The sequence below is a fragment of the Bradysia coprophila genome (assembly GCF_014529535.1).
Source record: "Bradysia coprophila strain Holo2 chromosome X unlocalized genomic scaffold, BU_Bcop_v1 contig_12, whole genome shotgun sequence".
NCBI classification, from domain to species: domain Eukaryota; kingdom Metazoa; phylum Arthropoda; class Insecta; order Diptera; family Sciaridae; genus Bradysia; species Bradysia coprophila.
In genome coordinates, this window is record NW_023503293.1 from 8,137,314 (window position 1) to 8,161,630 (window position 24,317).

The following is a 24,317-nucleotide window of genomic DNA, read 5'->3' on the forward strand; positions in this document are numbered from 1 at the left end:
CGATGCGATGGAAAGGAATCATTTTACAAAATTGCGGCAGAAAAATAATATTTTATTACTTAGAATAAAACGGCAGAGGAAAAAAAGTGCTCTAAAATATGTCGACTTCCGCTGGTATTGAGGATAATAAAAAATTTTATGTTTACAGACGCCGAACATTTTTTCTTTATTTTTAAAACGCTAACTGAATTCGATGTTCCACGAGCATATTTTTTACTTCAGTATTTCGGTTTAAATCGGATCACTTTCTCGATTGTGTGGTATTTAATCAGAGGCTTCAAAATGCATTAGGGTGGTTCAAATTTGTATACAAATTTTTTCTTACCGACTTTATTGTGTAACCACAGAAATTCCGAAAGATCATGACCAGAAACTAAGATTGACACAATAAAATCAAAAATCGACCTCTTTTTGGGCTAGTGCAAAATCTAAATGTGCCAAATGTAGACGTCTCAAAATTGGACGCATATGCTTATAGTATTCCCCACATTATAATAAAGGAATGATAAAATAAATGAATTAAAAAAAAAAGACGGAATTAAATTGACATTTCATTGAATTCTGTAAATTCTTGAATGGTCTTAAGAGTGAGATCGCCAAAACTTGAACCAATTTCAAAACAACGGCTCAGCGATCCGGGCAAGCTATAGCTCGTTTGAATCGTCTTTCAATTCTGAGAAATAGGGATCTTTTACTTTTTCTGTTAGTTTCCCATTTTCGGAGTGAACTCGTGAAAGTAATAGCATGTCAATGGGTCGTGAAAACAGTTTTTCGGTGATAGCTCGAGATAGAAATCTTTCTAAAATGTGAAATGTTGTAGGAATATAGGCCTCTGGCAGACCTTCAAAACGAGTATAATCATCGGTAAGGATAGCCACCCGTTCTGGACTTATGACTCAAAAAATGGTGAATGTTTGGACAGTGCTGCTGGCTTGCAACAGAACTTTTCCGCTGAACTGACTATAGGGTGTTGTAGCTGGACTTACCCTCTTTCGTTCCACGTATAATACACCCCAGAAAAATTGTGTTGCAAGCCACAAAGTTAGTCGAAGTAAAATGTCGCTCCAGTAGACCCATATTTTTCAGTGTTTTCAACTTGTTTTTGGTCTTCAAACAGACTGGAGCGATGGGAATGAAATAAACTAAATCAAAATTACATGTTCAGCTCGAAATTGTCCTGAACCGAGTGATCATTGGCCTTGAAAATGTTGCTTTCCTCCTACTTCGTAGTAGGTGGAAAACCTCATTTCTTTGACTTCACAAAATGAACAGAAACTCAATTGTTTGCACCGAATATGGGCTTATTGTAAAGCAGAGATGCGCATCGTTCATTTACAGTCAATAAATGGTCACCCAAGATGTAATGAGGTCACAAGAGGTCACGACCGTTCCCAGCTATGGAAAATGTGTCAAAAATCCAGTTTTTTTTACAAAAATATTTTTTCTGTGGAGATTTTAACTACTTTTAGTTAAGGTCTTAAGCTATGTATTCTTAAAACAACTTTTTTTGTAAAAAAAAAAACTGGATTTTTGACACATTTTCCATAGCTGGGAACGGTCGTGACCTCTTGTGAAGTACAAATTACATCTTGGGTGACCATTTATTGACTGTAAATGAACGATGCGCATCTCTGCTTTACAATAAGCCCATATTCGGTGCAAACAATTGAGTTTCTGTTCATTTTGTGAAGGCAAAGAAATGAGGTTTTCCACCTACTACGAAGTAGGAGGAAAGCAACATTTTCAAGGCCAATGATCACTCGGTTCAGGACAATTTCGAGCTGAACATGTAATTTTGATTTAGTTTATTTCATTCCCATCGCTCCAGTCTGTTTGAAGACCAAAAACAAGTTGAAAACACTGAAAAATATGGGTCTACTGGAGCGACATTTTACTTCGACTAACTTTGTGGCTTGCAACACAATTTTTCTGGGGTGTATTATACGTGGAACGAAAGAGGGTAAGTCCAGCTACAACACCCTATAGTCAGTTCAGCGGAAAAGTTCTGTTGCAAGCCAGCAGCACTGTCCAAACATTCACCATTTTTTGAGTCATAAGTCCAGAACGGGTGACTATCCTTACCGATGTATATACTCGTTTTGAAGGTCTGCCAGAGGCCTATATTCCTACAACATTTCACATTTTAGAAAGATTTCTATCTCGAGCTATCACCGAAAAACTGTTTTCACGACCCATTGACATGCTATTACTTTCACGAGTTCACTCCGAAAATGGGAAACTAACAGAAAAAGTAAAAGATCCCTATTTCTCAGAATTGAAAGACGATTCAAACGAGCTAAAGCTTGCCCGGATCGCCGAACCATGGTATTCATTTTCACCAAAATTGGTTCAAGTTTTGGCGATATCACTCTTAATTCATTCACTAGAGTCCAAAATATACAATCAAATTCAAAACACACTTGTCGACATCATAAATTCGGCGAAGTCACTTTTCTCTGAAAAAAAAAAAAAATTTTTTTGGGGCACTGTCATTCGAGAGTCGGATGTCGCCAAGTGTGTTTTTGATTTTTATTGTTTTGGACTCTACTCTAGTGAATGAATTAAGACCATTCAAGAATTTAAAAAATTCAATAAAATGTCAATTTAATTCCGATTTTGGGACGTCTACATTTGGCACCATTTTCACATTTTGATTTTGCACTAGCCCAAAAAGAGGTCGATTTTTGATTTTATTGTGTCAATCTTGTAAGCTTCTGGCCATGGCATTTCAGAATTCCTAAAAAAAGTAGAACGAAGTGCTTTTTGAACCACCCTAATGCACCATTTACTCGTTCACTTGAGAAACTATTTAACTTTTCATGACAAGGGTATCAATGAAGATCTCTAGAGCTAGCGTTCTATTTTACAGCAAAACAATTACACATCGTTCTGATGTGCTTTTCTGTGCAGTATGCCTTATAGTGGCTATAGCTACAGTACTTCAGCACGTAGTGTAAATTTTTTGGTGATGAGGCATTTTGAAGAGCTTTATTTCTTCATTTCGCTAATGATTCACTAAAAAATAACGTGTATAAAGTGATGACTACCTCTAGTTGTTGGTCATTTCTTTGCCGCTGCCGCCATGGCCTGATGAGATGTGGTTTTTTTTGAACAGCATTGAAAAATGCACCTAAATCATCTCTCAGATCGAAACAGTGGTCAGTTGTTCCTTTATCAAAACAATCATAAAGCTTAAAACAAAAGAAGTATCAGATTGAATCTTGATGTTGCGATACTCTCGTTGTTTCCAAAAATATTACAATTCTCTAACGCCATATACGACCAAGATTTCTTCAATTGAAATATTTATTTAAAAAACTTATGACGAAGGACAACATCACGGAGCAGGCCTAACTAATGAAATCAATAAATCTTTTTCCTATGGAAGAATTTTCCTTTTTATCCACGACTCAAAGGCCGCCACTTTTGTGAATATGATCGGATAACTGTAATTTTTATCCTTCTCACAAATATCGTATCCTGATGATATGATGCCTTCAATTGCATACGTGTTATTTGACACTGCCATCAACGGGCCACCTGAGTCACTGAAATTGAGTGAAATTCGATTATTTCAATTCTTCTTCCGACAGGAACAAAGGAAATTAAACTTGCCCAGCACATGCTCCTCGGTTTGCTATGTCACCAGCACATATTTGTGTTTCTTCATGGATAGTAGTACTAAGGCGGTGCATTCTCTCGGCACAAGCCGTGAAATTGTTGCGCGGAATATAAATCATTTGCTTGCCCGAACTTTGGGCGCCTACGATGATCAACAGGTTTATTTCGAACGAAATATCTTTTATTACCTGACTAACCTCTGCCCCAGCCACTTATCTCACGTGTTGCATCGTTGGGTATCAATCCTACCGTCGACGGTAAACAAATCGGTTTAATAAAGTCTGTGTAGTATACTATGGTAGATAGGCGAATAAGTGCAATGTCATTAAATTTCGTCGTAGCGGTGTAATTTTCGTGAATGATTACATCGTCGATGCCGACTGTAACTGTTGGATGCACACATTCGTCGTCCACACAATTTTCATGAGCGTTCGAGGAATATTTTCCAAGATGAACTTGCGTTCTAGAACGAAATTATGAAAATCATATTGTCTGGTCTGTAACATGAGACTGAATTCCGCGAAATGTTTATTATGGAATGATAAAATAAATGATTAAAAAAAATGAGGAAATCGGATGACGGTTAAGCTATCTCAAAAGTTCGTACTACCACAGATCCAAATGGCTGTAGTCCGTATCTGACTTACAATTTATCTTTCTTGGCAAGACAATGTGCAGCCGTTAGCACATAACGATTATTGATTAGCGACCCAGCACACTGATAGGTGTTTGCTAAATAAATTACATTAAGTCACATGATTCTCTAACAATCGACAAGTTTTTACGGCTCGCGTACTCCAGTAAAGCCATCCACCGGTAATCTTGAATACTGGTATTGCGACCACCGTAAATATTCTCCTCGACTAAATTTTCGCCACAGACATCAATGTCTGGAACATCAGTTTTGGATGTAGGTTTCGAACAGCATATCCATTGCTCAGCTATGTTACATGTGGTCGAGCTTAAATATAGGCTACGGTCGCGTTCAGATAAAGATGTAAAATTATAGTTGAGAGTTGTACAAGTTGTCACAGGAATACAATCTTGATTAGCGGAACAGTTTCGAGCTGAAAGCAATAGTGACGATATGGTTTTTATCACACAAAAAACATTCGAAAAACTAAACAAAAAGATGAAATGTATAACTTTGTGAGTGAATTAAAAACGAGCCATCAGAACAGTCGGAGCGTTTGCTGCACATAGGGCTCTAGTAGCAACCTTAGTCCAAGGACCCAAATTTATTTTTTTTTTCAGCAACATTCTATTCGGCCTTCTATAACCATCCAAATAAAACAAAAACAAAAACGTGCCTTCAAAATTTGCAGTCCAATACATCTTGAAGATGACCACATCACGAACGTTTTAATGCAAAATAATTATCCAATGCAATTCATAAAGACAATAATAGCAAGAATGAGAGCAAAATTCACAACTGTTGACCCAACTACACAAAACAATAACCCAGACAATAATTTACCAAACACATTGCAAACCATAAATCCAAGAAATACACAAAATTTAACGATGAACACATCCAATGAAGAAGAACTAGAAGAACATTGGGTCCCTCTGCCATACATTGGAAACATATCAAACAAAGTCGGTGGATTCTTAAGAAAAAGGCTAAAATGGAAAGTGACCTTTACACCAGGCATAAAAGTCCAAAACATGCTTAATGGATAAAGAGAAAAATGAACCAGCTGGGGTATACAATATACCATGTAATTCTTGCAATACATCAGAGAATCAAAAAGAGTCGTCCAAAGATTAGAAGATCACAAAGGCAACGTCCGTCGTCATGAATATAACAAGTCAGCAGTAGCGAGGCACACAATCAGAAATAAAGGACATAAAATTAATTGGCAAAACTCAAAATTAATAGACAAAGAAAATAATTTCCATCTACGAAAAATCAGAGAAGGTTTGACTATTTAACAGCACCAAGGTCAATTGATGAACATTGATAAAGGTCTGGTCCTAAGCAATGCATGGAAACCAATAAGGTAAGCGAGGGTATAGCTGACCGTACAGATGTACCTGACCAGCTACATTATTTATCAGTTTTGGAAAATAATTACAAATGAAAATACGCAAATTAACGTTATAATTAATCTTTAGAGCCTATCTCGCACAGTCTATTCAACCGATTTCAATGAAATTTTTTTTTCTGAACTTTTTGCCGTAGATATGCCCAAAAGAACTTAAAACGCTTAGGTGGCCTTAACTCACGAGGGGCGGACCCGAATATACCCATCTTCGAACTTAGACTCACTATTTCAATTACTTTTCAGGGATTTTTTTTTTTTTTTGAAATCGGATTTGATTTACTCAAGATAGAAGTGTTGGACAGACGGAATTCATTCTTTTACGAAATGTAACGTAAAGGTATCGAGCAATTCGCCTTTACATTACATTTCTTAATAGAATGAATTCCCTAAGATCGAACAAACTACCTTTACGTTACATTTCGGTAAAGGATCAATTCCTCAGGATCGAACAATCCGCCTTTACGTTGAGTGATATCACCAAAACTTGAACCAATTTTGGGGATAATCAATACTAAGGTTCGGCGATCCGGGCGAGCTATAGCACGTTGGATTCGCCTTTCAATTCTAGACAATACGTATCGTTTCATTTTTTTTATTAATTGTGTACTCTTGGTGTAAATTGGTAAAATGCAGGCACATGTCATAGGGTAGGGAAAACACTTTTTTTAGTATTAACTCGAGGTAGACGATTTTTTAAAAGTTGAAATGTTGTGCGAGTGTGCGCCTCTAAGAGACCTATCATTAGAGTATAAGCACGAGTCGGTACCACTGTACGTTTGGGAGTAAACAATGAAAGTATGGTAGATTTTCGCACAGTACTGCTGGCCTGCAACAGAACGTCTCCGTGAAATCGACTATGGGGTGTTGTAGCTGGACACACTCACTATCATCCCACGTAAACTAAATCTCAGAAAAATTGTGTTGCAGGCCACGAAGTTGCACGAAGTAAAAAGTTGCCCAAAATTAACCAATTTTTTCATAATTTCGAGTTCAACGAACGGCGTTAAAGTCTGATTGTGATCAAAAATTATCCTAAAGTTGTGCTATTTGTATTGAGTCCAGGAACGAACAATGCCATTATTCTTTGTGTATAGTATATTCAGTGAATAGAGTGGTTTTTTGCCGTATGTCTGAAAATTTCAATTTCAAACCGCCTCAAAAATATTTTTTGTTTAATTTTTAGAATCATTTTAGTGGTCCGGAAAAATCATCAAAGTTTGTATGGAAAAAAAAAATTTCTCATACAAACTTTGATGATTGATAATGTATCTGTATGTAAACTCCTTAATACCTTAATAGTAGGCGAACTAGCGGCTAGGAAGCTAAATTTTTATTATACCTTCTAGGGAGTTTCACTTAACTCTGCGTTTCGCTTACTTATACAAAATCATCGACCCCAGCGAGAATCGGACCCCGATTCTCTGCGTCGAAAGCAACGATCAATCCACTGATCTAACTACATCTCTAACATGAGCGAATGTTATTGTGAAGTGTTAAGAGCATAGTAATCGGGTTCACTTTAAGTATATAAGAAAGAATAGAGTCTGTGTACATGTGTTTGTTTAAAACCAATCTAGTGAGCAATAGAATTGAAAACTCCAAATGCCTTAAATCAGATTGAAATTGTTTTACGACATGCTATAACTATATACGGTTGTTCTAATGTTTCTTGTTTGTTTTATTGTGCAGTGATTGTATTAAATCCAAAACAATTTGTGATAATTTATTGTAAATGAAAAAAGGAAATAAAAAAAAAATTGTGTGCCCACCGTGAATTGAACTCAGGATCATAAAATTAAAACAAATCGCAAGTCGGTCATCTAAACCACTCGGCCACCAGTTCTTTAAAGAAAGTATTTTTGAAATGCCATCAGTACTATTTCGTGGTCTCGCTTCTGTGATTATACCTATATTACACACTTGTCACGAAGAAGCCGAGGCTTGCCGAAAACGAGACAACAACATAGAACTGAAGTGTATTTTTTGAATTATTCTTCTAGGTAAGTAGTTTTGACATCCGAACACTGCGCGTATGTGATAAAAAAATAATATATACACCTACTGCAACACACTCTCATTACACTTCTGTACGTAACAACACACACACTCGCTACGCTCGTTCGTGTTATGTACATAAGTGTAATGCTCGTTATATTGCAGCAGGTACATAATTATAAAAAAAAAACTGCACTTGAATTAGGCTGTGTGCCGCATAATATAGTTGCAGAATTTATATTGTGATATCAACGCTTCGAAATAAGAACGTGTTTAAGAACAAACAAAGTTAACACAACATAGGTGACGGTCGGATTCTCGGGTTTAAGCATCAATGGGCACGGTTAGTACTTGGATGGGTGACCGCAAAATACGATTGATTAAATTTAATATGGTGAATGTGAAGTGTGTTTGTTTTCAAGTAAATTGATGTGTTTTGTCTATTTCAGTTGTCCGATGCACAAAACGTTGTTCGTACCTCGACAGGAAATGACGATTTTTTCAGCACACATCCTAAACTTAGGACTGGTGCTGAAAAAATCGTCATTTCCTGTCTTGGTACGAAAAATACTATTTCCTAACACATGCTAAGTTTCACTCAAATTGCTGCATTTACTGGAGTCCGGAAATATGTAGGAAAGTTTTTACAACCGGAACTTAGCCCTTGAATGGACTGTGTGATAGTTAATAGATACATTTAACACAACAATTTTTACTCGTTTAATTTCTTACCAAGATATTCTTCCTTTACTTCGCTATCAACTATTCTAAAAATTGCGACTAAAAATACACTGAACAGCACACTGTTCGCACAAAACATTTTTGTGAATGACTGAATAAAGATGTGCTGCAGATGAAGAGACGCGCTTAAAGGTTATCACAATTGGAAACCGAACCAGCAACATCATGTGTTATCAGCAAAAGTGTTTCGACGTTTTGCATTGAAATTATGTTCAAAAATACCACTTTCTCATCAGGCCATGGCGACTGGCGACAGTTGTATAAGGAAATGACAAACCTCAAGGTCAAGGTCAAACCTCATCATTTATAACGGCCTAAAATTTCGGACAAATAACACTATTTTTCCAACATCGGAAATCTTCCACCAGCAACCAGTTGTTGCTCGAGACTGTGTGAGGCCTGTTTTGAGGTCTACTGGCAAAGACCTCTCAAACCATGTATATATCAATCCCAGACGAAATGGGTCCGATTTTGATAGGTGGATTTTCAAAAGAATCCCTCTGTATACGTACATCTCCAGCGAATCATAATCGAAATGTTAGTTCATTTTCGTATGAAAATAAACTTCAACACCATTTCATCACCAAACATGCTATCACATGCGGGAATGTGGTGGGCTTCCACTTAATCTGGATTTTAACCAACACGTAACGTTCGTAACGTTAAGAATTCGTAACTTGACAGTTCTTATGGGATTTTATACAATGAACATCAACACAAGGTATGGTCGAATGTCAAACTTTGTATGGAACGGAGGACATAGGGATTTCATATAAAAAAACTCACCTCTCATGAGTGGTGAGTTTGTTTATATGAAATCACTAATAGCTATGTCCTCCTGGTTGTATGAAAAGGCCATACCTGGTCTATACTTTCATTGATTTTAATGCAACTGCAAGGCAGCTCTCTAGCAATATCACACCGATTGTTTACAAAATTTGGAGGCCTAAAATAACTCAATGTGCCTTGAGAATTTCATTATGTATTTGTTATGTGCACTTATGTGTTTATTATATATTATATATTTATGTGTTTGTAATAAATACATTCATATACCTATCACATATACACAAGAAAAAAGTCGGATTAAATGTTTAATCTACGGAAAGATTACGAATATTTTAAATATTTTGAAAGATTTCGTTTCAATCTTTTTTCAAAGATTACAAAAATTAAATCTTTCGATAGATTGCGTTTCGGGTTAAAATGGCTAAAATTGATAGTAGCAATAACATTTTCCATACGCTTATGATACTTTTCAATAGTTTTGCCAGGCTCAACTTCCTTATCGTTGCTCATACAGATTTATGATAATAGTTAATTAAATAATTGGATAAATGAAAAAAAAAAATGTTGCTTTCGATTAGGATTTGAACTCGTTTACTATGATGGTTACCTCAGTTGGTACAAAGGTTTCGTTCAGAAGATTATTTTTTAATCTTTGAAAGAGCAAAATCTCCGCAACAACGGTTCGAAAATAATCTTGCTAAGATTAAGAACCCAATAGCTCAGTGGTAAAGTACAGGACTGGAGATACGGAGATACCGAGGTGAACGAGTTCAAATCCTGATCATAGTAAGTAAAAAAAAAACATTTAATTTCAATTAAACAAATAAAATTTCCAATTTCAGAATAAATAAAACAAATAAGTCTTACTCCAATATTCAAATAAATTTTGGAAAAATTTTTTAATTTCAAAATAAAAAAAATTGAAATCTCTTGGAAGATTTCGATCTAATCCATCGACAGATTATTTTCGAAAGATTAAATGCAAGTAATCTTTGGAAAAATTAGATTTCAATCCAAAAATAAATTTGGTCCTATATGTAATCCGAAAAAGATTTAAATCTAATCCAGGATTTTTGTCTGTAAGTGCATATAAAGAATACGTAATGAAATTCGCAAATATATTTGAAGCTTGAGAATATTTTTGCACGTGTAACAATAAGTACCATATGTACTGAGCGTCGATTCTCGTAAATTCAGGTGTGATATTGCTAGAGAGCTGCCTCGGCAACTGTCGAGTTACGAATTTACGAGAATCGACGCTCAGCACATATGGTACTTATTGTTCAACGCTGCAAAAATATTCTCAAGCGTCAAATATATTTTCACACTTTACATAATTACACGTAAACGAACGAACAAAATGCATACGTCAAACAACGCATGCAGCTGAAAATTATAATTAGCGCGTTGTTCAATCAGACCAACAAACTTTATAAGTTCTAGATAAGTTTAAACAATCATGTGTCACCAAGAAAACGATAAGTTAGTCGTGCATAATCTTTATCTGGTTGTGGTTGCGAGTTGTACAACAAAAATGCGATTCACTTAAGTTTGTAACGAAACTTATTTCAGCTGAACCACAGCTACAGTTACATTGATAAGATTAGATTGCGTTCATTGTTGTTGTGTTGCTTAAGTATAAAACAGACGTTCTACAGCAAGAAGACCTAATGTTTCGTTCATTGAGCATTTAATTTGTATTTTGCTGTTGATGTCCGCTGCCGAGTAAAACACAATCCGGAACGATGTCTTCTTTTCCATTCGCAATTGTCGACGCATTCTGTGTACCCAACGAAGCATTTACTGGCAATCAAGCGGCTGTAGTTGTACTTCCATCGGATGTAAGTCGATCTTTAGTGAATGTATGCCCTTTGAGTTGTGATAGTTTTTGCAATTTGTTTTAATGTTGCGAGAAAATCATTAAATTTTGTATAAAAAATGATGATGAATATTTGGGAAACGATTTAAAAAGCTTGCGGCTCTTCAGGTAGTTGAATGTTGTCGTCATTCAAATTCTGAATGAAGTCAACATTTAACACCTCGATTTCAGAATTTCCAATAATTCCTGAACAAAACAAAAAACAGGATTCACTGCCCGACGAAGTAAAACAGAAGCTTGCAGCCGAGCTAAACTTAAGCGAAACGGCGTTTGTGTCCAGAGGCTGGACCGAAACGGATCCACATGACGATCACAAACTGATACTTAGATGGTTCACTCCCGATGTCGAGGTTCCTCTATGTGGCCATGCGACACTCGCAACGGCACGGACTTTATTCGAAACAATGCAGTCAGAGCGACAGACTGGCGCCGACACAACACTGGAATTTGAGACGAAAAGTAAAGGAACATTAACAGCGACGATGAACTGGTCAAGCGATCGAATTAGTCTTGATTTTCCATTGGCACCTTCCAGTCCAATTACCGTTTCACAGCTTGAATGCTTACCGCTACTGCTCAGCCACTTGATGGGTTCATTGGATGTGGATGAAATAAGTTGTGTTTATTATTCGCCGTTAACGAAAAAGCTGCTGATTCGATTACGTGGAGACGTGGAAGAAAGTAGTGTCAGCAGTTCCACTCTCTTAAAACTGAATCCGAATTTCATCGAACTCATTAACGTCATAGGTATTCGGTTGGAGTACTTTTCTTGTGAATTTTTATTCAGCTTCCAAACACTAAATGTTTGCAGGCAACAACTTGGTTCTTGGTATCATTGTTACAGTGAAGGGATCCGGCGATATTGACTTTTATTCGCGTTACTTCGCTCCATGGGTTGGCTTGAACGAAGATCCAGTAAGTACATATCTCGATGGATGACATGTTCTGTACTGATTCCATAAACGCTCACATTGAAAGGTTACTGGATCAGCTCATACCGTTTTAGCCGCTTATTGGTCAGACGAATATAAACGGAATGAGCTGCTCGGAAAACAATGCTCTAAGCGATCAGGATTGGTGTGGTGTAAATTGCACGAGCCGGGAAGAGTGCGCCTCGAGGGCTTATCGAAACTTGTAAGTTCTTACGTTTCGTTAATTCCTTCAGTTTTATATTCAATATTTCATATTTAAACATGGCATCTAAGGTGGTGCGAGGAGATATCACAGTTTGACTGGATTCGGTCTAAATGAGCCTTTAAGGGAAGCTACATGCGCCTTTTTTACAAGGATGTGTCAAAAAATAAATAAATGAAGTACTACAATAACTGGCGCACTAAATGCTGTGTTTCACCTCTTCCCATTGGATCACAAATAATGATCGAAAATATTACCAGCACATGTCACAATGTTGTATGTGTACATGTTTGAGCTGAAAAATTCAGCAAAATGATATTTTACATCACTTAAGAGTCAATCTCTCTATTGCGGAACATTTGTGAGATAAGATTAGAAATAAATGGGAATGTAATATGCGATAACGATTGTCTGACGGTCTGGCGATAAATGTTAGATGCAGACTTTAATCAGTCGAATTAAACTTGTTAATTCAGACGTTTCTTTTTATAGAGAAAAATTTTCCCCTTCCTTTTTTTGTTCCCTAAGCTAATTCAACGAATTCAATGGTGTTGAGGAATTTCGTGCCGCGTCATCCACAATAACCCACAAAGTGACATTTTCCTTATACAAAATGTGTCATTTTATCAATTATTGTGAATGATACGCGAACGAGACCTAACCAACGCATTGTACAACAAGGGACCTCTGCTCGACGTATTAGTCAAAATTTCCCACTGCAACCCCAAAATATGGGGTCAAATGACCGTTCAAAAAAATCTGTTCTAGTGCTTGGTTTGCAGTGTGTTGGCCGACATCAACGGTCAACTGGGCCAAAATAAAAATATTTGAATTTTAGGTCTCCTTAACGTCGATACATGCGGCTAAAGAGGGTACACACGAAGCCCCATTTTTTTGCAGTTCAAACCTAATTCGTTTTTTTTAGGTGAACGAGTTGTCATCAAAACCAATATAGATAGGGAAACCTGAAATCTTATTCGCTCTCAAACAATACTGTCTACGACCTACAGCAAAGTCCTATTAGATGGTGTAAACCGTGTTGCACATTCTCTAGCTGGAGATAAACTTTAATGAGGTACGATAACCTCCCGTATATAGTGAGGTCGAGTATTTCGATATGATTTCGTCTGCAGCATGTCCAGGAAGCATATGCCAAAAGTTATATAAATAAATGTTATTTCACCTTTACACCCCTCGTTGTGTCACCCAAGTTATGTGTGAATGTAAATATCAATATATTTATATAAGTATACACACCCGTACCGTGTGTATATTTATGTGCGTATTTTATTTTCAACTTTTGCCAACGATAACCATCCCGAACCATTTTCATTCATTTCGTATTGTATATCATTTTTATAGTTGGGAAGTAAAAGTTAACTTGTTAAGCACGTCTCTGATGACATTTAACAGTTATACGAAACGAGCACGTCTTGTCATAGATAATACGTGACAAATGTATTTATGGGTTTCATCATGTGGAAAACACGACACACCAATATACTCGCACATTCCTATTATGTACATTTTTATAAGTTAAAAAACATGTACACAGTACAACGGCGGAGGAAGGAAAAAAAATTGAACGAAAGACGAACGGAGTGAAAATGAACGAATGAACTGAAAATTTGTTTTTCCTCGTTTCCCATTAAAAATAATTCTTTTCGTTTTTTTTTCTTGTCTTTTCTTTCATTTCTTTTTCGAAAATTAGAAATATTGCATAGAATATGGTAACACGATTTACTCTCGTCTCATACACGATATTTATACGAGTTTGGCAAAGACACAAATTGTAATATTTACTCTCGAAGGCTATCACGTTTACAGTGTTTATTATGAACCAGTTATGAATTAAAAAAACAAACAAACAAACAAAACGGCTGATTCATATAGTATTTGATCTTGGTCGTAGTTTTTGTGTTATTTAGGGTTTTGATGTGAAATGTGAGGAAATACCACATTGGATTGGAATCCACATTACTGAAAATTTTTCGGGCATCTATCGAATCATTTTTTTTTAAATTGTCGGCCCATGTTAAACCGACACACCGTATCGCATCTGTATTAAAGATCTTTCAAAAGCTTTTCCAATGGAATACAAAATAAGCTCAGCTCATGTTGGTTTCAGTGAAATCTAGTTCACTAGTCGCTAACGTTAAGTATGGTCTCTACTCAACAAAAAGTACTCTGTGAGAGAGCCGTGAGATAGCGAGCTGTCAAGTAAACCAGGAAAAAAATTGAAAAAATTAAATTTTGTCTCTCTCACGGAGTATTTTTTATTTTTGGTAAGTGGAAATCAGGCATAATACCATAAGAGACAAAATTTAATTTTTTTTCAATTATTGCTTTGTTTACTTGACAGTTTGCTTTCTCACGACTCTACTCTCTCAAGGAGTACTTTTTGTTGAGTGGAAACCATACTTTAGTCTGTTTAAATTACTCAATCATTTCGGTTTCATTGTCAATAAATTCTCTTTGTATTATTCTTGTAGTAAGAATACCTGAAAAACAACAGCTCAAACCTTTCGAAAGCTCTCCACAGTACACATGCCATGCGATACGGTGTTTTCTGGAATGTTCTATTTGACGCTATGAAATAGATGTAGCAGCTTTTATCTAAGTATTATCCTCCACTAAAACTTTGAAAGCCATCGGGCAACACATCGACATTTCCAACTTGGTTTCCGTCGGTGAACAAATAACGATTGCACCTCTGTCAACGCGAAAATATAAATATCTTCAATAAAACATCATTTCTACATCCAACGCAGTGCGCCAACTTAATTCACGCCGCAAGGTGCACTAACAACTATTGCGGAATGTAGCACAACCGTAAATCGACCTATTATCAAATTAGAAAGAGTTATCGACAACGACAACAATAATAAACGACAAGGCTGGCTAATGAGGTCTTATATAGCAAAAAGCATGTTGAAAACAAATGAAGTAAAAGATTGTTGAAATCAATATCTGAAAACCTTCCATCAAATGTAGTAGTAGTTTGAATAGTAAAACTGTTAATATGCTTGCCGTCTGCGACAGCAATAAATGTAACGCGAATAAAAAGTCTTTGACATTTTCGAGGAGTAAAGCGTTGCTAAAGTGACTAGAAACAGCGAAACCAACCCACCAGTAAATTTGATTTCAGTAAAAATTGCAACCCATTTGCGGACGTTTAGGGAAAAAAAAACTTGTTAATTCGTTCCTCGGTTGTGAATTATATTCAGAGGGAAATGCAAAAACAAAGTCATCGTAAAATATAAAGTGAAAATGATCTTGGCAATATTATAAATAACAACTTGTCATGACCCTATAACATATTATTATTGCATGATGATGGCATATCCTTAAAGGCCTGAGAAATATGTGTGCGAACGTATCTATATATGTACGAAAAAGTAAATAACATCGAATTAAACAGCCCTTTTATCGTACGTAATGTGTCACCGAAACGATCCTAATATTTAGGCAACACCAACAATTTTCACCATATATTGTCGCATTAAACGTAAATTATTGTATAGTTTAAGAGCTTGTTTGGTATATAAAATATGGAACCGCAGACAGAAGCTGACAAATTTTATTTTCGGTTATATATTGTCATAAATTAAAGCGAAAATGTCCATTGAGATGTTGCGAACAATTTCTTTCATTATCGCCTATAAAAACCAACAATTTTCACTTATAAATCTCATTTTTTCCTTCTTATTTTATAATTCGATTCGAGGCGAATGAGGGTGAATATTTATACCATGGTGTACCACCATCAGTGTGAAAATATTTAAATTAAAGACAGAAATAGATAGATTACGATTTTTGCTTGAAAATCGACGTAAAACCTAATAAATATATGAGTTAAAAATCACTGCGGTTTTACGTTAGAGGCCCTTCTTCGGTAAGATAAAGTGACAAGTGACATGTATGACATACATTGTATGTATGCCGGTGGTGCTTGAACGAGTATTAACAAATGTATCTTATATACTTCACTAGAGCAGTAATGTACTACTAATCATTATCGTAAACCTGTTACAGACGGCTGTCATCTGTTATCGACAACAACAGCAATAATAAACGGCAAGCTCTGACTAATGAGGTCTTATATAGCAAAAAGCAAGTTCAAAACAAATGAAGTAAAAGATTTTTTAAATCAATCTATGAAAATCTTCGATCAAATGAAGTAATAGATCAGATAGTAAAACTGTTAAAATGCTTGCCGTCTGTGACAGGTTAAAACTTTATCGATATAATAGCTGAAAACGTTAAATTGAATCGATGCAAAGAGCTATCAGTCTAAAGTTCATTGTCCTATTCGAAAATAGATACTAGGTCCTTGGTGTTATGAAACTATTCGATTCATGTACATTTTAAAGATGGCTATTTCATCAAATACAGCTGTCAGTGAAATTTCAGCATGAATTTGCTTCAGCTGTTTTTCAGCTGGTCAACACAAACAATTAAGGCTGTTTTTACGTCTTTATACTACCACGCTCGTATAGCTGCTTCAACCGTATATACAAGTATAAACAGCTTTTAATTGTGTTTATGGATCATCTGAAAAACAGCTGAAGCAAATTCATGGTGAAATTTCAATGCCTCTGACAGTAGGGGTACGTTTAGGGAAGAGGAGTTCGTAAAGCTGGACAAGATTTTTCATGTACTCTGATTATCAGATTAAATTGGATGCTGCGAAAGTAATGCATTACATGAGGTAACAGTTTTGTGATAAACGCAAACTGACATATGCGTCGGTAACTGTCTGTTCGACAAGTTTAGTGTATCCGAGCCGAAGTCGAGGTATACAACTTTACTTGTCGAAAAACATGCACTGAAGTGAGTTGCTTAACGACATACTTGGGAGGTTGTTTGTATCACAGTAATGTTTCCGAAGTAATGGAGTACGTAGCAGCATCCAATGTGTTCTGGTTTACTACCTACCATGTCCCATGCAATGACCAAAATAAACCGAAAATAGTCCACACGTAATGGATCATTTTCGGAGGGGGCAAATTGCTTTGTGATGGTCAACTCTCGGGCACGTAGTAAAAAGCTTACCGTCTAGCGATTTAATTTGCTTGCAATACACACAATCCGTATGCGATAAATCCTACTTCTTCTTCAGTACCGTACGTTGATCTAGATTCTTCGTTTATTTGTTTGAAAGAACACCACCGCTGGTGGTGCTTCACTATTGTAATTTTGTTATGGTAAATTTGATCATTTAAATTACGAAAACTTAACGTTAAAATGTTCCGTTAAATTTAATTAATATTGAGCATAACTTCTTATAGATATACTTGACAGACTGCAACATTCGAGCATAATGTATATATAAATGTAGTCAAAGTAACTTTTCATCTGCACACACATACACACATACACATATTGTTCTAATTTAATTGTTCATGTCCTCAAAATAGGATTTTGCACATAAACTAAACCGATACTCCTGTATTAATAGTAATAAAACTAATTTTATTGCATAAAATCCATTACGAAGTATGTATATTAGAGTGAGTTAGGGGTACAGAGAAAACTTGTAGTGAAATTCGATAAAGTTTTCGAAAAGTTAAAATAGAAAGTCAAGTGTGTTCCATCATTTAATAAATTTCGTTACAAGCAGAAGAGGTGAACAGATTGTTTTAGAAGGGAAGAGTCGTTTAAATTGTTATACCAGACACATGTGTCTGTACAACCCAGTACGAGAAGTGCCATCTGCGGCAAAAAGCATTTTCTCTTTTATTCAATAATCTTCAAAGCATTTTGTGGTCGAGTTTGAAATTACGAAATAATTACTCTTCATGCATTTTGGTATACTGACAACACAACAACACCACAAAAAGAAGTGGTCACATGAAACGAGAGATGTGTCATCGGTTATTTGCAATTTATGCAGATTTTAGTGACGCCTACGCCTGGAACTGAAACGGCATTCGCTTGTTCATCTAGTCTTCAGGTATTTGTTAAAATTACCGGAAGCATTCACGATTTATTCATTCGTTCCAATTATATAATTTCCACTGGAAAAACTGTACAAAATTGGCCATTTCACCGCCAAAAAATTTAACAAAAACAATTGACAGTTACAAAATACCGCTGAACTTCATGTCACAAATTTTAAAAACTGTGCGTCAAAATATCCCAATATGCGTTATGTTTTGCAATGTAAGACGCACATACGGCGTGAATTCTCTACTGGCGTGTTAATCCAAAACACCGTGTCGGGTTTGCGTCTTCGGTTTTGAGAGCTGTTATTAAGGGCTTTTTTTGTATTCCATTGAAGTACAGTGAACGACATCTCAAATGTCTCACTGTCATTTTTTTCAGAGAATGTCATTGTGAATTTGCAATGGCACAATAAAATTCTCAGAAAAATTTGACAGAGAGACATTTGAGATGTCGTTCACTGTATTTCAGTTTTCCAGTGGAATTCAAAAGAAGCTCCTAGCTTTCGAAAGCTCTCCAAAACACACAAGCAATGCAAATCGGGTTCTTAGTTTGACATGACAACCTAGAACAAAGTTCGCCAAATTATATTTGGGTGAAACTGTCCAGCACTTAGACAAATTATATCTTAGACTGGTATTTCGTACGATATGTGATATGTCGCCAACATCACTTTGTATAAGATACACATTTCCTACAATTTTACACCAATACATGTTCTTATTAAATCGTTTGATAGTTCGATTAGCCCACTTAATTAAGAGGGCAAATAACTACCAAACACTTCGTATTTCATGTTGGGACCACATATTTTACATAATTTACATAATAGGTATAACTACTCTGAGGTCCAGCACGGGTCAATTCGGTCGCAATTTTCACATCTAAAGATAGCCTTCGCAAAAAAAATCCGATTGTGATGCGTCGAATAGCAATGCAATTAGGCAATTAAACATTCACATGCAACCCACAAAAACACTGAAGATAGTGTAAAACTTCAACGATTCACGCTAAATTACTCGATCGTACTTTCGGGGAAATTTGAGTGCAACTGCAGCAATATACTTTCTATGGTGTCGCATCTACGACTTCAATAGTCTGTCATGACAAATCGTTGTTTCCAACCTGGGGGAAGTGCTAAATTCTTTTCACCCAAAAAATCATATTATTTTCGGTTATGGTTGAGAGGAATGTAATTATGTACTTGAGGGGAATGTAATTGTAATCGAGGTTAATGGAAAAACTCAAGTGTTCCCTTAGTTCAGTACAGTAGAGGAAATATTGTACTTAAACGGAAGGGAGTGAAAATTATGTTAGTAGTAACTGTGCTACATTACCAATTTATATCACCACGCAAATACAAAAGCACCGAACTGTATTAGTAGTTATGACAATTATAATCGCACCTAATATATATTACAATAACAAACATTATAACTTTTCTTTGCGTGTTGTTTAGACGTTAGTCGGTTACTGCAAGCTCTTTGTTGAAGGCATTATTTCCCCTTCAAAACGTTTCCTTGTCATAACGAACTATAGAATTGATGTGTAGTGGCATAAGGCCCAAAACACACTAGCAATTATCCTGCGTTTTACATTGTAATCCGATATTCACCGCAGGCAAAATCATGAAAATTGTAAAAGTTGGAAAAATTAATGAAAATTTAAGTGTAAGTAATAATCGTAAATTCATAAAAATTCTTTAAAAATTAAAAAAGGGCGCAAAATTTTTTAAAAAATCAAGATTGAAAGTATAAAGCATATGTAAGCAGATGAATCCGACGCGCTCCCAATTTGTGTTATACTAACATAAAAATGAGTGCGTTTTACACCAATACCGTGCACTCAGATTCGTCGAATGCAAGACCTTCTATTGTTCTATTGTTTGCGACTCTATTATTCACGTGTTCGACGACTTTCTGCGTGCACGGTACTTTCTGGTCGATGTTTTCTTTGTATGAATTTTAAAACAAAACGCTCAACACATGCAATTTTATATGGATGCATTGGAATATTTGACATGTCACATATGAGTGTTCGTGCCTGGGCTCTAGAGTCTATGGTTGCGGTGTACAACCGAATCGACGAAAAACCTTTTTTAATGAATTTCAAGATTCCAATGAATTCGACCACCAACTTTACGAAATATTCATAATCGAAATGTAAACGTCTATGAAATGGTGAAATCTCGTGAATGGACCATTCAAATTGGCATGACACAAAAATACTCACAGTTAAAATGCGGCATTCGTATTATCCACTTTACACGGATTCAAACCGTCTGACTCAATTAAATTTTTAATATTTTCGCTTGTAAGCAAAATCTAATTAGATTTTACGCAAACTCAATTAGTAATACCGAAAATGGGATCTGTTGTTTTATTACATTTGCGCGTATACATTCTAAGAAAAACAATTTGAATAAAATATAAATTTTTGGTGAACAAGTAGGACGTATTAGGTGTATAATCTACACAGTGTGTATTGTGTATAATACAACGATGTTTTAAAGCAACAGAGATAATTTTTATTTTACTTTGTATTCGCCAGAAAAACACTCCGCCAGGTGTTGTTAATTAAATCTTTTTGTACTCTTTTCGTAACTTAATTAGTTTATTTCACGGAAAATGTTACAAGATGTGAATATTTTCTCCTCTTTTTTTTGTGTGTCAAAACATAAAAAATGTCGTTTGGCAGAATTTTATAAAAGAGTTCGTTGCATTTAAGTTACATGCCAAAAAAAAAGTTTAAAAAAAAAAATCTTTCAAGAGAAGTATATAATGCGCGTATGGCCGGTTCCTTTTTTTCATATTTGATGTAAGTGGTAACATTGAATGATTATATGCAGTAGTGGGACATGATACACTAGCGAATTATAAGAAAAATGTTAGAGTCAATGATACATTGAATTCCATTTAATTTAGATTTAGTCATGTAGGCGAGTGTATTGTGTGAACGTGTTTAAGTCAGTAGAACTTAGTATCGCTCCCCAAGAAGATATCATTTGGAGTCATACACCACTACTAATAAAAACTACGTCGAAGATCAGTTTCCTCTGTTTCTTTGGTGGTTCATAAGACTCCATCCTTTTCTACTGTTATGCGAATATTGCTTTCAAAATCGAAGAAAATTCATTTATTCTTTTAACTAAGATGTTTAGTTCTCATTGATTTCTGATCCTCTTCTAAGTAGCCACTACTTCTTCCGATATAGCCCATTCTCGAGGACTCGTAGCTGCGTCTCTAACTGTTCATAAAGTGATGCCAACGACGATTTTTTTTGTCCATCTTTGTTCATTGCATAAATTTCAGAAGTTAGATGAAAGCAGCACACCGAAGTAGTGTACAACACATACTTACAAAACCATACACACTCAACCGCAACAGAAAAAAAACCGAATATCAGACGTTTCGAAACAGCTGGTTCAAAAATTTGTTGTAGTTGTGTTATAGCTGTCACTCGGCTTATTGCTACTAATTTCGTTCCTAGTACACTATGTGTCACTAGGTTAGCCGCACAGTTTTCCACAGAGCACTGTAGAACGGGGCCTATTTTAGGGAATTAAATTTCCAAAATTTCACAAAAATTCTTAAAATTTTGTTTTCTGTTAGATCTCATTCCAAAGCAATCAGTTAAGCTCAAAGATATGAAAAACAACTAAAAAGCTAAAAAGGCAGTAAAAACAACGTTTACGATGCAATCTGTTGTGTTTTTAGATAAAATGAAGAAAAGTGATGGGAAAATGTAAGAATTTTTGGAAATTTAATTTCCTTAAAATACAGTCGAAGGCAGTCAATTTTCAGCAGCTTCAGCTGTTTTTCAGCTGATCCATACAAACAATCAGCACCGTTTATACGTCTTTATATGGTTTTACCACTATCATGCGCGTGCGTGTAGCAGCTTCAACCCTATAAGCAAGTATAAACCGTTTCGATTGTATGTGTGGATCAGCTGAAAAACAGCTGAAGCAAATTTATGCTGAAAATTGACTGCCTTTGACTGTAGGCCTTGCTGTAGAAACGATTAGATATGATCTCGAAAAATTAGCGAAATTAGTAAAAATAACGATTCACGATTGAGGTGGATGATCAACTGTCGTCTTATTCGTGTAACATCGTTGGAGTGTTTGATGGCTTTAAATCGTTCCATATATCTCGGTATTCCTGAATCACACTCTTCGTCCGCTTACAGCGACATCTTTCAGTGAAATAGTGAATCGTACTCTATCAGTCGAGTTGACATAGAATAGAACTGATGCCGTGCCGTAATCCCTCTACCGATTGGACTGCTGAAATGAATCAGATGAATCAATCGCATATGATTGCAGTGGTTGCGACGCTCAAATGAAAGTAAATTATAAATGCCAGACTGGAGAGTTTCAAACGCAGTGCTAGTCAAACCCCTTCTAGTCAACTGAAATTCTTTTGTCGCTCACATAACGTCGCTGACCTGATAAAATCAAATATTTACTACTTGCAAATACGACTTGCATAAATAAGCTTAATTCCTGGCTTAATTTGAAACTTGTGTCCCATACCATTTCATACATTTCTTCGCAATTTAAGGAGCCTTGTCCTGGTGTCTAAGATCATATTTTATTCAATTGGCCTTCTTGCCTTATTTCTACTCCAATACTTTTTAGAGTGAATCACGTCGTAGAGTGTTTAGATCGTTTAAATATAACAATTCTGAACAAAGGCAGTTAATAATTTTGGTCTGCACCGAACCTACATCTAACATCTTTACAAGGAATTTCGTTCAAAAAGTTGTCAGTAACTCGAACTGTAGATATGTATCGATGGCGTTTTATATTTCGGTTTATATGTTCGATCACATGCCTGAATATTTGTGCCACAAAAATCGAGATTTTGCTAACGAACATAAACGTTATTTTGTTCACAATGATGCAAATCCCAATTTCATGGACCGAGCAAACCTTTTCCTCAACCAAAATGTACGCTATGGAAAAGTGGTACATACCGTGTATGTGGTGAATTTGTATGTGTGAATTTGTCCACCAATTTCATACCTTTTCCATTCCCTCAACATTTTACAGCGTGTTTATTTAGGCGACACAAAATACAAAACCTCTGACATAATTAAACGACAAAAGGGTTTATATTGTGTGTACTTTGCCAGCCATTGCTTGTGTCTCCATACTCTTTGATAGGGTATTAGTCGTAGGGTTTTTAGTTCGTAAATAATTTATCAATTATTCGTCATAATGTCAGAAATTAAGTAATATGAGACCTGAACCATTCGACCATTCGTTACGCTGATGGCATATACTATAAGGAACAAATAGAAGGTCAAACATAAATAATGGAAATGCAACAAAGTTACAACTGGAAGTAAATACGTTTCGTGGATAGCATACCTTAACGACCTTAGTTTTGGGATTCAATTTTGTATTATTCCAGGGAGCTGAGGGAATCGGTCAGAGGACAGACAATGTTTTCGCTTCGTTCATCAAAGCTAAACTATGATGAGTGCCGTATTACCTTTACTTGCCTTTAAATCACAAAATTATTTTTTCGAAATTGTAGCATAATCAAGGAAAACAAGTGAAAGCCATTTTGTCATGCCTCGGGTGCGAAAATACATTTTTCCTAACTATTGTTAAGATATCGCGACTTCTTCCCTTATTTCATACGTCGTTGTTCCTAACTTATGCTAAACGGCATTTTTAACGAATTCGATTCCTATCAAACCTCTCATTCGCTAAATAGTATTTTATCACATACGCGCGATGTTCGGATGTCAAAATTATTACATGACTAGTGCTTCAAACATGAAAGGTACGGTTTTCGACGCATGTAGTGTGTAAAAGGCATTTTAGCATGCGTTTGGAACATAACCATTGTGCAACAAGTTCAGGTCACTAGATATGACGAGCGAAGCGAGTTTGATAACCACATCTTGTGACGAAAACTACTTCGTTTCGCAACGTGCAGCAATGTAGCATACAACGTTTTTGCAGCCAGCTGTGAAAAGTGGACTTTAGAATGGCAAACTTCACTAAATTAAAAAAAAAATTAAATACATGGCCGTGTATACGTATCATAAATACATCTCGTTGCTAAACAATTAAAAATCGTTTAATTTTCATGTTTTGAATGTCTAAATAATCAAGTGGTACTAGTGGTAATAAACGAGCCTATGCA

The 24,317-nt window shown here is 35.8% G+C and overlaps 2 protein-coding genes across 3 annotated transcripts; one reads left to right on the plus strand and one right to left on the minus strand.

The window, feature by feature from the left end:
- Positions 1–3,324: 3,324 nt before the first annotated feature.
- On the minus strand, positions 3,325–9,041 carry LOC119067451 (CLIP domain-containing serine protease 2-like). 2 transcript variants are annotated; one of them, XM_037170436.1, is made up of 6 exons: positions 9,030–9,041; positions 4,407–4,479; positions 4,269–4,353; positions 3,819–4,084; positions 3,616–3,763; positions 3,325–3,548 (listed from the first exon to the last, which is right to left on the minus strand). In XM_037170436.1, the coding sequence occupies exons 2-6, from the start codon at positions 4,429–4,431 to the stop codon at positions 3,380–3,382; spliced, it is 693 nt and encodes a 230-aa protein (XP_037026331.1). In that variant the 5' UTR covers positions 4,432–4,479; positions 9,030–9,041; the 3' UTR covers positions 3,325–3,379. The 2 variants fall into 2 exon arrangements, with proteins under 2 accessions (XP_037026331.1, XP_037026330.1); XM_037170435.1 differs by lacking the exon at positions 9,030–9,041 and adding an exon at positions 8,397–8,546 and having other exon boundaries at positions 4,407–4,688.
- Positions 9,042–10,698: 1,657 nt separating this feature from the next.
- LOC119067452 (phenazine biosynthesis-like domain-containing protein 1) lies at positions 10,699–12,656 on the plus strand. Its single transcript, XM_037170437.1, has 5 exons — positions 10,699–11,035; positions 11,280–11,820; positions 11,885–11,988; positions 12,052–12,207; positions 12,279–12,656. Exons 1-5 carry the CDS (start codon positions 10,940–10,942, stop codon positions 12,303–12,305), a joined length of 924 nt encoding a protein of 307 aa, XP_037026332.1. The 5' UTR covers positions 10,699–10,939; the 3' UTR covers positions 12,306–12,656.
- Positions 12,657–24,317: the final 11,661 nt, after the last annotated feature.

Coding starts and splice junctions, on each gene's coding strand:
- LOC119067451 (XM_037170435.1), bottom strand. CDS start 8,484: ATGTTTTGTGCGAACAGTGTGCTGTTCAGTGTATTTTTAGTCGCAATT. Junction 4,689..8,396: donor AGTAAAGGAAGAATATCTTG/GTAAGAAATTAA, acceptor TATTGCTTTCAG/CTCGAAACTGTTCCGCTAAT. Junction 3,549..3,615: donor AACCGAGGAGCATGTGCTGG/GCAAGTTTAATT, acceptor ACTCAATTTCAG/TGACTCAGGTGGCCCGTTGA.
- LOC119067452 (XM_037170437.1), top strand. CDS start 10,940: ATGTCTTCTTTTCCATTCGCAATTGTCGACGCATTCTGTGTACCCAAC. Junction 11,989..12,051: donor TTGGCTTGAACGAAGATCCA/GTAAGTACATAT, acceptor TCACATTGAAAG/GTTACTGGATCAGCTCATAC. Junction 12,208..12,278: donor TCGAGGGCTTATCGAAACTT/GTAAGTTCTTAC, acceptor ATGGCATCTAAG/GTGGTGCGAGGAGATATCAC.